Source organism: Cuculus canorus, chromosome 20, assembly GCF_017976375.1.
Source record: "Cuculus canorus isolate bCucCan1 chromosome 20, bCucCan1.pri, whole genome shotgun sequence".
NCBI lineage: Eukaryota > Metazoa > Chordata > Aves > Cuculiformes > Cuculidae > Cuculus > Cuculus canorus.
In genome coordinates, this window is record NC_071420.1 from 8,117,413 (window position 1) to 8,130,179 (window position 12,767).

The 12,767-nt window shown below is 46.4% G+C and overlaps 1 protein-coding gene across 1 annotated transcript in view; it reads right to left on the reverse strand.

Moving 5' to 3' along the window:
• The window catches only part of MYBBP1A (MYB binding protein 1a), a 59,119-nt gene that overhangs the window by 10,316 nt on the left and 36,036 nt on the right, over window positions 1–12,767 (reverse strand). Inside the window, exon 24 of the mRNA XM_054085195.1 lies at window positions 6,548–6,661. Coding sequence (XP_053941170.1) covers window positions 6,548–6,661 — 114 coding nt within the window. The remainder of the gene's footprint in view (window positions 1–6,547; window positions 6,662–12,767) is intronic.

Sequence of the window (12,767 nt, forward strand, 5' to 3'; positions counted from 1 at the left end):
GAGAAAGAGAAGGGAGAGAACTGAGCAGCCCCACGTGCTGAAGGGTACAATCAATCACAGGGCGGGTTTTGCAATGTTTATTTTGGCTGTTCTTAGAGGGAGGAGCCCAAAAATCCCGAAGCTATTCTCACAGAAATGTCAGTGTTTTCCCAAGTTTAAAGATCTGATTTGTTTTTCCCATAGACTGTATGAAAATGCAACAGGGAAAAACCATACGGGACAGCCGGGGGAATGGAGAAGAATGAATTCTCCACAGAGACATCCAGTGCTCTGCAAGCACGTCAAAGCCAGCAGTTAAATCACTACTGGCCTCATTTTACAAGCTAAGAGGCTGAGAAAGGGCAATGAATTAAGAATTTATAAGGACGGACAGATAAAAGTTCAGGCAATCTGCAAGAAAAAAAATGAAGAACAGCTTTTTTAGAGATTTGATGAAGTCACCGTTAATAATTCATCTCCCTACAAATTAAGACATCTATAATCAAACGTGATGCCCTTCAGAAATGAAGGGCATGTCTGCACTGGCAGGCTCTATAGGATCTCTCTCTCTCTCCTCACATTCCGAGTGGCTCCAGCTTGTTATTCTAAATCCCCAGCTGAATGACACAATCGCAACTAAACCCTCTGATCATAGAATCATAGAATCGCTTGGTTGGAAAAGACCTTTGAGATCATCAAGTCCAACCGTATCTGTCGACTACTGAACCATAGCCCTGAGCACTTCATCTACCAGTCTTTTAAATCCCTCCAGCGATGGTGACTCCACCGCCTCCCCGGGCAGCCTCTGCCAGTGCTGGAGAACCCTTTCAGCAAAGAAATTGTTCCTGATACCTAATCTGAACCTGCCCTGGTGCAACTTGAAGCCATTTGCTCTCATGCTATCACCTGCCACTTGGGAGAAGAGACCAACACCCACCTCACCACAACCTCCTTTGCAGAAGCTGCAGAGAGCGATGAGGTCTCCCCTCAGCGTCCTCTACTCCAGGCTAAACAATCTCCGTTCCCTCAGCCACCTCTCATAAGATTTGTTCTGCAGCCCCTCAATGTCCTTCTTGTAGTGAGGGGCCCAGACAACAGCCTACAATAAAAGTCTTAGTGAGAATACAGTAACTTTCAAATTATACAAGTCTTGGAAAGGAGGTCTTGGCTTCTCTACACCATCCCCTGCATCACCATGTAACACACTCTGTCTACATTTGCGCCCTTCAGAAACACAGCTGCCTGCCCAGTCCAAGCCTACGCAACCACTTAACTGAAAGGAGGTATCGCACGAATCTCGTTGGGACCGTGTGTATATTTATCTGAGGCTGCAATACTGGAGACTGGGAGCGATTTGGTCTTGGCAATTAATTTGGGTATCAGATTCTGTGAGCATTCCATTGCCTTGATCCCATTTTGGTTCCAAACAGCCAACCTGAGCTACCCGCAACAAGCAAAGAAAAGAGAACAGTAAAGTCAGGCCCTTCCTATAATGTACTCACAGATAAAAGAAATCTGCAGGAAACTCCTGCGGACAAGCCAGAGAAAGCTGCTTGATCAATAGTTTTTCTCAGAGCTGTTTTGTTTTCAAGTTGCTTAGCCATGAAAATCATGGAATGGTTTGGGTTGAAAGGGACTTTGAAGCCCATCCAGTTCCACCCCCTGCCAGGGTCAAGGACACCTCCCACAGGATCAGAGGCTCCAAGCCCCATCCAACCTGGCCTGGAACCCCTCCAGGGATGGGGCAGCGACCACTGCTCTGGGCAACCTGAGCCAGGGCCTCCCCACCCTCACAGCAAAACATTTCGTCTTAAGATCTCATCTCAATTTCCCTCTTGCAGCCCAAAACCGTTCCACCTTGTCCTATCCCTGCACTCCCTGATCAAGAGCCCTTCCCCAGCTTTCCTGGAGCCCTTTTCTGCCCTGGAAGATGCTCTAGGGTCTCCCCACAGACTTCTCTTCTCCAGGCTGAACAACCCCAACTCCCTCAGCCTGTCCTCGTACAGGAGGTGCTCCAGCCCTCAGATCATTTTCGTGGTCTCCTCTGGACTCACTCCAACAGCTTGATAGAGTCAAAAGACAGCACGTGCGCCCGGCAGTCCCACAGAGATCCCTCACCAGAGCTGTGCTGCAGCTCCTGGCATGGAATGGGAGGAAACCTGGACCTCTCAGGTTCCACCACCAGCCCCATCGCATGGCTCTGAGCAGTTTGAACTCAAAACAACAACAAACATGGGGACAGAGACGGCTGTTGAATGCACTGGGCTGCTTTGCAGCCAAGTTCAGAAGCATTGCCCATGCACAAAGAGGATGTCTGGGATGTCTCAGGAGAGCCAAACTTTGATTCTTCACTCAGCTCCCAGCCAAGTGTGTCATCTGTAAAACAGGGTGAACGACTTTACTAAGCTACATACATTAGCTCTTGGGTTTCTGCAGAATACTTTCTTCGTTACATCAACAACTCACTGGTTTGAATTTCCTTTGTAAAGCGCTTTGAGACCTACTGATAAGGGAACAAAGCTCTCTCGAAGAGGAAGAAGTCTCTATCAGACGCTCCAGCACCTGAGGTGAGCTCTGCCATTTCCAACATGAAGCAACACCAGTTCTTTGTCCTCTAAACACAACCGAGCTGTCTAGACTCCTAACATTAGAATAAACTTGAATAACCATGGCAAGGTTCTGCTTTGTGTAAAGTAGCTATTTAGGACTTGAGAGACCAAAACTGTGCCAAAGCTACCTCTCTGCTTCCTCCTCATCTCTGCAGTCCCGGCGCTTGTGGACAAGGCTCTCTGCCCTGGTGACCCAGCACAACAAGCCAAGAGCACCAGCAGCAAGCAGGGCTCTCACAAGGACAAGTCAACTCCAAAGTACCCACTGGGATATCAAGACCTGCCTTGCTGACAGTAAGGAGATGGCAAACACGAATCCCTCATGACTGTGATATACGTTTTATAAGCATGCTTTAAACATTTTGGGAACAAATAAGGTCAAGTCAGCTTATGTAAGCACACGAGCCATTGCCTTGCAGCAGCCAAAGCTGCTATTTCTGGAAGCTGTCTGTTCCTTTAAACTCCCTGGTCATTGATTCTCCCTCATCGCCTCTTAGTTTTGCACACATAATTCAATGATATCCAAGACCGCAGTTTTCTCACATTGCTTTTTCCCCAGTTCCAGCACGTATCGCTGTCTAAAACCATCTCGGGCTCCCAGCTCCTCACCAAGTTATCTGCAGGGATGCAAAGCAATCGCTGAGGCGAGACAGGACAAGAAGACAGATCCCAGGAGAGAGCATCCTATCCTCCCTCACAGGCTTACACCTGCAACAGCAACTCTGCACTGCAAGAGCTACCAGCCCTGCAGCTGCAGATCTCCGCAAGGACATAGAGTACAGCAAAGCCTTCAGCTGTCAGCTCTCTTGCGCACAGCATTGCTACTTGAATTACAAGTGCACATCGGTACAGCCGGTCAAAGAGCTGGCCCTCCCAGGTAATTCCAGAGTTCTTGGGCCAAAGAAAGGTATAAAATCTTGCATTATCATTTTCTCCCTCATAAAACAGCTCTTTATGTGTGATGGTGGCAGGAATGGCCAATGACAACAAATGCAGACCTTTTAACTAGAGGTAGGGCAATAAAGATTCATCATTTTCCACAGCATCGTGAATTACAGCTCTCAGTCCAGGTTCTCATGATAAGCACTCATATGCCGACATCAACCTACTTACATATTCACCTCCCAAATCACAGAATCACAGTGTCCTGAGCTGGAAGGGACCCACAAGGATCATCGAGTCCAAATCCTGTCCCTGCACAGGTCAACCCGAATGTTCACACCGTGGGTCTCCAGACGTTGGCCAAATGCTTCTGGAATATTGTCAGGCTTCTCACCATGACTGCTTCCCTGGGAGCTGTTCCACAGCTCCACCACCCTCTGGGGGAAGAACCTTTTCCTCATGTCCAACCTAACCGTCCCCTGGTACAGCTTCTAGCACTCATTTCCATCCAATGTGACCAATTTCCACAGTGCATGTGAGGAGCCTTTAGAATAAGGACAACAAAATCCAGGACAAGAGAGGAAGGGGAAAAACCTCAAAAAAGAAAGGGAACGGCACACCCAAACAAGTCTTGGATGAAAAGGATGACTGAGCTGCAGGAGAAAGGTGCAGTTCTGCAAATGCCCTTCCCACTGTCGAGCGAAGCAGAGGCACATGTGGCCATCAGGAGAGAAAGGACTATCATTCAGCCCAAGCTTTTGCCTAACGCAGTCTAAGCAAACTCACCTCATGATTTCAACATCAAGTCCATAACTTCCACTCCACCTGCAGCTCTTCTTTCAGTCAAGGACACCATTTCCACCTGGCGATTCAGAGCTAATAAGCCCTTCAGGAAGTTATTTCAATAGAGGATTACTCTTGACAAATACACACTTTCTACAGATTCTAAATTTGCTCAGTTTTCAGCCTCTGACTTCTGCTGCAGGGCATTTTTTACTACACCCAAAAGAGATCGGTCACGATATGAGTATCATTCTACAACACCGTAGAGCCACGGCATGCTTTTACAGCTATTACATCAGATAACTGAGCATTTCTGCACCACCAAAAAGACAGAATACCTTTGGCAGCTTTAGAAAGTTGCGTAGCGCGAGTGTCAGCCTTTGGCTATGAATCAAAACTGTTAGATGGAATATAAAGTTCTTGATTCCTCCTAATTACAGCAACATTTAAAGACGTGCAGCTGCAGGAGCCGTACCTGCACTGTGTTAGTACCGGGGGAAGCAGGAGGAAGGAAGACAAAACCTGGAGAAGAGCAGGCTGAGGAGAGACCTAATCACTGTCTACAACTACCTGAAAGGAGGTTGCAGCGAGGTGGGTGCTGGTTTCTTCTCCCAAGTGACAGGCAATAGGATAAGAAGAAATGGCTTCAAGTTGTGCCAGGGCAGGTTCAGATTAGACATTAGGAAAAATTCCTTCACTGAAAAGGTTCTTAGGCACTGGCAGAGTCTGTCCAGGGCAGTGGTGGAGTCACCGTCCCTGGAGGGATTTAGAAGATGGGTAGATGAGGTGCTCAGGGATCTGGTTCAATAGCGGGCAGGTATGGTTGGACTCAATGATCTCAAAGATCATTTCCAAGCAAGTGACTCTGTGATTCTGTATCTATGTCCCCCAACAAAGCACTCTGTATAACGTTATGGCAGGGCTCTTTCAGCCTAAAAAGAGAGCTACCACCAATATTCCACTGCCAGTGAACAGCATGGGAGGTCTCCTGCCCGCAGGGTACACCTCAGATAGCCCAAACAAACTGACAGTACTTCCCAGGAATTTCTCTTCAAACACAGATGACCACAGAAATGGGAGGCACTGACAAAGTTCTGGAGGCAAAGCTCATTAAAATACTGGATGGGTTGCAATATGCTAAACTTTTCCTGACAAGAACAACAAAAAGGCATTGTAAATGGTTGTGGTTTCCCAGTGAATCACCGAGTCCTGCAGGTATTCAGTTTCTAGGGAGAAACATGGAGATGACCAGGTTGGGAGGAGCGGTGTGTTTCATGCAGCTGGAAAATAAAACCATACTGAACTCCACCCAATGGATTCCTGATGCAATCATCAAGTAAAAGCTATTTCATGAAACCCAGGACTACCTGCTTCCTCGAGAAGTATAAACAGCACCTCTGAATTCCGTGATTTAAACTTGCTTAGATTGTGTCCCTCCTTGACAAAAGAAAACAGAGCTCACCGTTCTGCTCCAATATGGTCAATTATAGAATGGTCTCAATTACCACACAACCAGCATTTAAAGAAGTAAATAAGGAATAAAAGCCACACTAGGAAAGAGGTCGCTACTACAGTTACGTAGGAACACCACGACTGGAATCTCCCATGTCATCAAGTTTAGTCACCACATCTTAAGATCAATTTGGCTGTTTGGTTTCCCCCACGTCAATCCACAAGAATAAATTGAATGGCATTTGCTTCTTCAGCCTCCCGCCCCACAGATCACCTCCCACAAAAACAGCTGCACCCAAAACTCTCTTCAGGTAGAACCACACTTATCATCGAGAATCAGAAGCACCGCTGCTCCTCATTCACATATTTTTCTGTACAAACTATTTTCCAATGTATTTTAAGGTTTCTCTGACAGACATTATTAGCGAGGGAGTCTGGTCCAGAAGGCCTGCAGTACAAAGTCTAGAGGACCTCAGCTCCCTGTCTTTGGCCCTGAAGTTCACTCTAATACAGAACTTCCACAACGTTTTCTGAAATTAAGTCAATGTTCACAATACCGTTCAATTCAAAACTTACTGTTTCAAACTACCTACAAGCAATCCGAATGAGTACATGCCCTAAAACCTGGACTTTGCCTCTCGGATCCACACACAGGCCCCGCTTAGTTGTACCAGGCTCTGAAAATATATCTAGACAGCAGTTTTGCAAGAAGTCCTGGTGGATGCTACTCAGACCTGGTGCGAGTAGGCAAACCCAAATGCCCAACAGAGCTGCAGACTCCAGCTCTGAGTCCAAGCACCACACGGCGCCATCCATGCACTTAACATGTTGAAGCTTGTTACCTGCGTCAGCTGGATGATGCTTTCTCTGATCAAGTCCTCCCACTCCTCCTCTGTCACGATGGACTTCAATTCACGAAGCAGCAGAACCTTTTGGAGAAGCGAGCAGGCCTGGGCCTGAAAGGGAAAGGGGAGAAGAGAGGTGAAACTCCACATGCTCTAGGGAAGGTGTTAGCAATGCAGACATCCCGCTGAAAAAACAGACTCATACAATGTCCTGAGTGGGAAGGGAACCAAAAGGATCACCGAGTCCAACTCCTGTCCCTTCAGAGGACAACCCCAAAACAGCTAGGCCCAGTGTCCAGGGAACACCACGCTACGGATGCTGCATAACCTCACCAATATCTACGTCGCTCTGTTGGAAAATGCTCTCCAGATCCTAACACGGTTGCTCCTCAGGAGACAGGGTGGTGGGCTTTGGTTGAATGCACATACATAAAACAAAGTGGAAGGCGAGGGGATGGATGGCACCACTTCTAGATTTAGGCATTAATAGCCAAAATGTGCTTCAGAGGCTGCTCTGAGTGCATCGCTTTCAGTCTCCAGAAGTCTTCAGGCAGCCCTTTGCGTGACTCTACGCTTTACCGTGCCCTGACGGATGCGGTAGGTGCAAATAAACAAGAATAAAAGCTGGCTGGCAGGTTAGCAAATGCTTCATTACGAAGGAAGCCTAGATGGAAACTGCAGCTCAGAGCAGCACTAAGCCTTGCCCTGGAGTCAAACTTGCTCCTGAAGCCTCTATGTTAACACAGCAATGAAAAGAGTAGTCACTAGAAATCCAACAGTAACCTGTGATCTTCTTACAAGTCCTTTTCTGTTCCAGAATTCAGATTTTAAGGCTTTCTTAGGTACAAGAGAAATGCAGCAATAGGCAAAAGCAAACGATGGAAATGCACAGAATGCACTAACGAGGGTTACTGCAAATAGTTCAGAGGATTTAAAGAGAACATTTGTGTCACAGCATGGCGTTAGTGAGCAAATTCTACCCACATATAAAGAAAACAGTTGCCTCTGGCTGCCAGCACGCAGACCAAAACTGAAGGCAGGTGTAAATACCAAAAATCATTAGGAATTACAGCAAGAAGTAATCTTGCAGAAGGAAAGGAGGGGCTGCCAGTTATCAACCACACATTGCAACTGAATCCACCCAATGGAAAACAACCCTGCAGAGTTTGTAAAGTTCTTTATCAAGGATACCACTGAGATTAAAAGTCTAAGAGGCCTCAAGAAAAACATTCATCCTGGTGATAACCAACCTGGTCTCCAGGTACCCCTTGGATTCAAGGAAGCAACCTGGAAAACACGCAGCCAGAGGCTAAATGGTACCCACCCTTCAACTGAAGCATTTTTAGGGCCCTATTTACTGAAGAACTCAAAGTGAGGGAAGAGGAGTCGTCCCTGGATGTCCTGAAAGCAGTAAGACCATTTGCAGCTGTAGGCAGTCAAACAGGAAAGACTCCAAGAGCTCAAGGAGGTCTGTGTTTCCTAACCAACACACTCCAGGTGTCTTGGGAAGGACAGGATGAGCCCCCACTGGATAATTCAAGCACTTGTATTTGTGTTATAACACAGTAACGTCACACAGCTATGTTAGCTTACCTCCAGTTTGCACCAGTATGGCCAACAAAGGGAATTATCCAACACAGTGAGCTTTCACTCGCAAACAGAAATTCTGTTCTTTACTCGAGGGAGAAACTGTGGCAGGGAACCCATGAGGCTACGCCAAAAGATTTATATTGATTTAATGAGAGCGTGCCCTAATGCCATGTTCAGGACAGGCAAGCTTACATATTCCTTGTAATTATGGGGAGGCTGTGTCCTACAGAACTAATTATGGCATGTCTGCATGCATGTACCAAAAGCAGTGGAAAGTCACTTCAGTGCAATTATAAAGAGATCGTGACCCTCGGAGTCGATGAAAGGCCATAATTCATTCTGAAAGACTCGGGCAGGGTCATAAACGTCAGTGCACCCACTCTCCTTTGACAATTACAAAGCGCTGACACTGCAGGTGGGTGCAAAGCGAAGAGAAGGGTCCTGTTAAGGTATCCTGATAGCACCTCAGGACTCCAGATTTACTTGAGGTGAACAGAGGATCAGAGGCAACAGCGCTAAGGGGCTGCTCAGGAACGGTGCCAGTCAGCAGTGGGTGGGAGCACAGCAAGTCAGCGAGGAGAAGAGCTGGAAAGAAATCAAAGCCATGCAAAGGAACAAGGACCTCTGGAGACCTGAGACCTTAGTGCTGGACTGACAGAACAGACCCAGAATGAGACCGAGGCCGCAGCAAGCACTGAGCTTGAAAAGGATTTTAAAAGGAAGAAAAAAAAGCACGGCCAGCATGGCAAGGGAGGGGATTCTGCCCCTCTACTCCACAGAGTACTGTGTCCAGTTCTGGAATCCCCAACATAAGAAGGATATGGAACTGTTGGATTGGGTCCAGAGGATGCCACGAAGATGATCTAAAGGGCTGGAGAACCTCCTATACAGGGACAGGCTGAGAGAGTTTGGATTGTTCAGCCTGGAGAACAGAAGACTGTGGGAAGACTTTAGAGCAACCTTGGAGTGCAGGGGTAGGACGAGGTGAGAGTGGCTTTAAATTGGAAGGGGGAAGATTTAGATTAGACATTAAAAGAAATGTTTTCCTGTGAGGATGGGGAGGCCCTGGCCCAGGTTGCCCAGAGCAGTGGTGGCTGCCCCATCCCTGGAGGTGTTCCAGGCCAGGTTGGATGGGGCTTGGAGCCCCTGATCCAGTGGGAGGTGTCCCTGCCCATGACAGGGGTTTGGACTGGATGGGCTTTAAGGTCCTTTCCAACCCAACCATTCTGTGATTCTATGATAGAACATCAGCCATCTGAAAGCCTTGGCTGGTGCTATTATTCTTTAGTAATTTTGTCACGCTTAGCCTTCACGCCTCCAGCCCATGTGTTGGAGTCAAGCAAAATGAAAACACTTTTAGAGTTTCATGTAATTATAACATTGTTACTGCTGTACTCAACACAATCCCATGTTGCCCAACTGTTTTTTAATCCAATGATAATTTAGCACTAAGCATGAACAACGTTTCTCATTCCAAAGAATAAAAACAAAATAAAAGATTTACTTGCTGGTTGAAATCAAATTTGGCTTAAGAATATCTCAGACAGAGAACAAACGTGACATGAATAATTATGAGGTCCTCAGTGCCCAGCACCATGCTATACTGCAGTTTAAGGTTATCATATTCATCACAGAGACAGTGACTCTTCTATTCCTAAAGCTCATTATTAACACGTAGCTCGTTATTAGCTCTCGTGTAGCCTATTTTTCCAGAGTAAACTTCACAGTTAAAATAGCAAAAAGTCAAACCACAGGGAGAGGGATCGACGTCAACAGAGTCAGTCAGAAAATTCGGGGGTAGAACCAAAACAAAAACCCAGTTCTTCAATCCCAGTCTAAGGGTAAACTCAATAAGAAAGAGCACTTCCCACTCCTCCCACCGATACCATCACGTCTCAGTAAGTTCAAACCAAAAGAGGAGACACACCAAGTTTCTTCTTTAGAAAGAGGTGCAACCGTCACTACATGCTCAAAGCACCTCTAAGCATTTGAAAAAGGATCCTGGGCGTCATCAGAACACTGCGCAGCTAGAGACAACAAAATAGCAAGCAGGACCACAAGCTCCACCATCAGCTTGGAAAGTAGCAGTCCTCACCAATGGCTTTTCAGCCACACGTTCATCTGTCGGGGCTGAGGAACACCAGACCAGTGGTGCAAGGGCAAGAATCAGCTCCCCATAGAACAGTGCCTGGCTGAATCCACCAAAAGGGTTTTACACACCCAAAGAGGAATCGCTCTTGTGACCTCCAGGAGCTTCACCAGGTAATGTCTGCTTTATCATCTAATGTAAGAGGAGCAAATAGCACAAGCACTTTGCAGAAGTAAGGAAAGACCCAAAGTGAGTCAGATCTCTAGGAACCATTTACTTGAGGTCAAAAAGAAACAGCACTTTCTTTGCAGTTCATTTCCCCTGATTTATCTTCTCAAATAAATGGACACAATGCAGCAGGAACCAGATACATTACAGGTGTGAACATCTCCTCCTCGCACTGGCTTCAGAGGGTTAGTCACACTTTCCAGGAACCACAAGCCATCTTACTTGCCCATCTTGACATATCACACTACATTTTTTTAATGTCTTACAAGTATTTGGCAATTTTGAAGGCTGCCATAACAATATCCTTACTTAGCTCGACACGAGCCAGCAATGTGCGCTCGCAGCCCAGGCAGCCAACAGTGTCCTGGGCTGCATCAAAAGAAGCAGTCTATTCAAGCAGGGATAGTAGATACATACATATACTCCCACATATATCTATCAAGCAGACGACTAAGTGAGGCAGAAACGCTCATTATCAGTCCACGTGGGAGCAGAGAACAAACAGTAACAAACTGCAGCGCCGGCCCTGTGATTTTCTGCCAGCTTTGTTTATTTCTTTCTTATCTACAATGATTACAAGAGATGCCATTCAGCCTAAACAGCCAAGATTATGCTCTGAAATAGTAAATGTGCTCACTGTGGTAACCAAGATGCGCTGGTAACTCCCAGATGTGCTTACCTACCCTACTTAGATGCTAAAAAGGAGTGGAAGCTGGCAGGTTGTTGGGTTGTACAACCTACCTTTATCCTTCGCAGTAAAAGACAAGATGTACAGCCCAAGTATTTAAAACAGCAAGGAATGGATTAAACCCTACCAATTTAGCCCTGTTTTCTCATTGAAAGCAGATCTCCAGCAGCCACGTTGGTGAGAAGAGCAGCTCTGCCAGTCTCCATGCAGGTGACACCATCCAGGTGAGCAGGACAGAGGGGAACAGAGCAAGGTGTCTTTCAGTAACCGCAGTTGTGAAAGAGGAAAGCCAAAACCAAAGTAGCCTTTGTTTGCAATGATGTAAAGATACTGTTTGCAATGTTGGAGAGGTGAAGGAAAGACCTAAATTCAGAGTGGGTTTTCAAAGAAAAGCACACAGTTAGTAGCAAGACACTCGTTTCTGATGTAAAAAAGAACCGATTTTCTCAGGTTTAGGGCGCTGGCTGGAGATGGCTTTGCAAGCAAGTGAAAAAAAGATACCACACAGACATAGTCCCATGAGGAATGAGGCTGAAATCAGTTGCCACCACCAGAAGAGCATGGAACTGAAGATACGCCCACACGGCAACACACCAACCACAAAGCCTGAGCTTTCTCAGAGCCATTTTCTCAGAGGATCTCAAAGCAGCACACAGCCTACAGCTGATTAAACCCTCCCAAATTCCCTAAGGGCATTTCCAGCCCACAGGAGAGAGGCAGTAAGTTTAACTGGTCTGCCTGGAGCATACGGCAGGACAGAAAGGTCTCCTCAGGGCTGACCCAGGACAGTATCTGAGCTACATCAGACCTCCCTGCACATCATAACAGAAGCAACGGGGAGTCGAAATGCTTACCAAAGACATCAAGATGGATTTGCCCCACCTTGTACTTACCATTTTTGCATTGTGGACACAGTTTTATGAACGTGAAGCATTGCAAGAGCTTCTTTTTCCTTTTATATATATATACACAACAAGAAAATCACAAGTTTGTGCAACTCAATGAATTTTTAGAACTGAGAAGTATCAAGAGCTTTAGTGCTATCATCATTTCACTGCTTTTGGAGGTCCAGGAGACAAACACACAGGTGGTATCACACCACACAGGCTACTGGTGTTTCAGAGCACTGCTGTCTCCCTTCTGGCAGACATTGCAGCAGCAAAACTACAGCATAACCTGACCTGGCAGCACATCTGATTCAGTGCCAGCATGTGTTATAAACCAGCAGCTCTCAGGATGTAACCCTCAGCATTAAGACTATTCTACAACCATAGGGATATGGCAAAAAATAATTGCACTTCCAGAAATTGTCACCTACTGAGCCCTTTGAGACCACAATCGCACAAATCACACGCTGCATTCGTGACAAATCCTACCAGGAGAACTGGGGTATGAGGACACGTGCCAAGAATACGGGCAATTCTAAATAAGCTTTCTTTGACTTTTAGGAAATAGTCAAACTATGAAGAAATTCCTCAGCGATCTACAATTTGGTCCATGTTTAAAAGAAAAAGCAACGCACCACCCCCAAAACCCAAACCCCCAGCAAGCTCCAACCAACAAGACCGTTGGCTATCAAATAACCCCTCATTTATTACTGCAGGGCAGGGTATCCAGAGCAC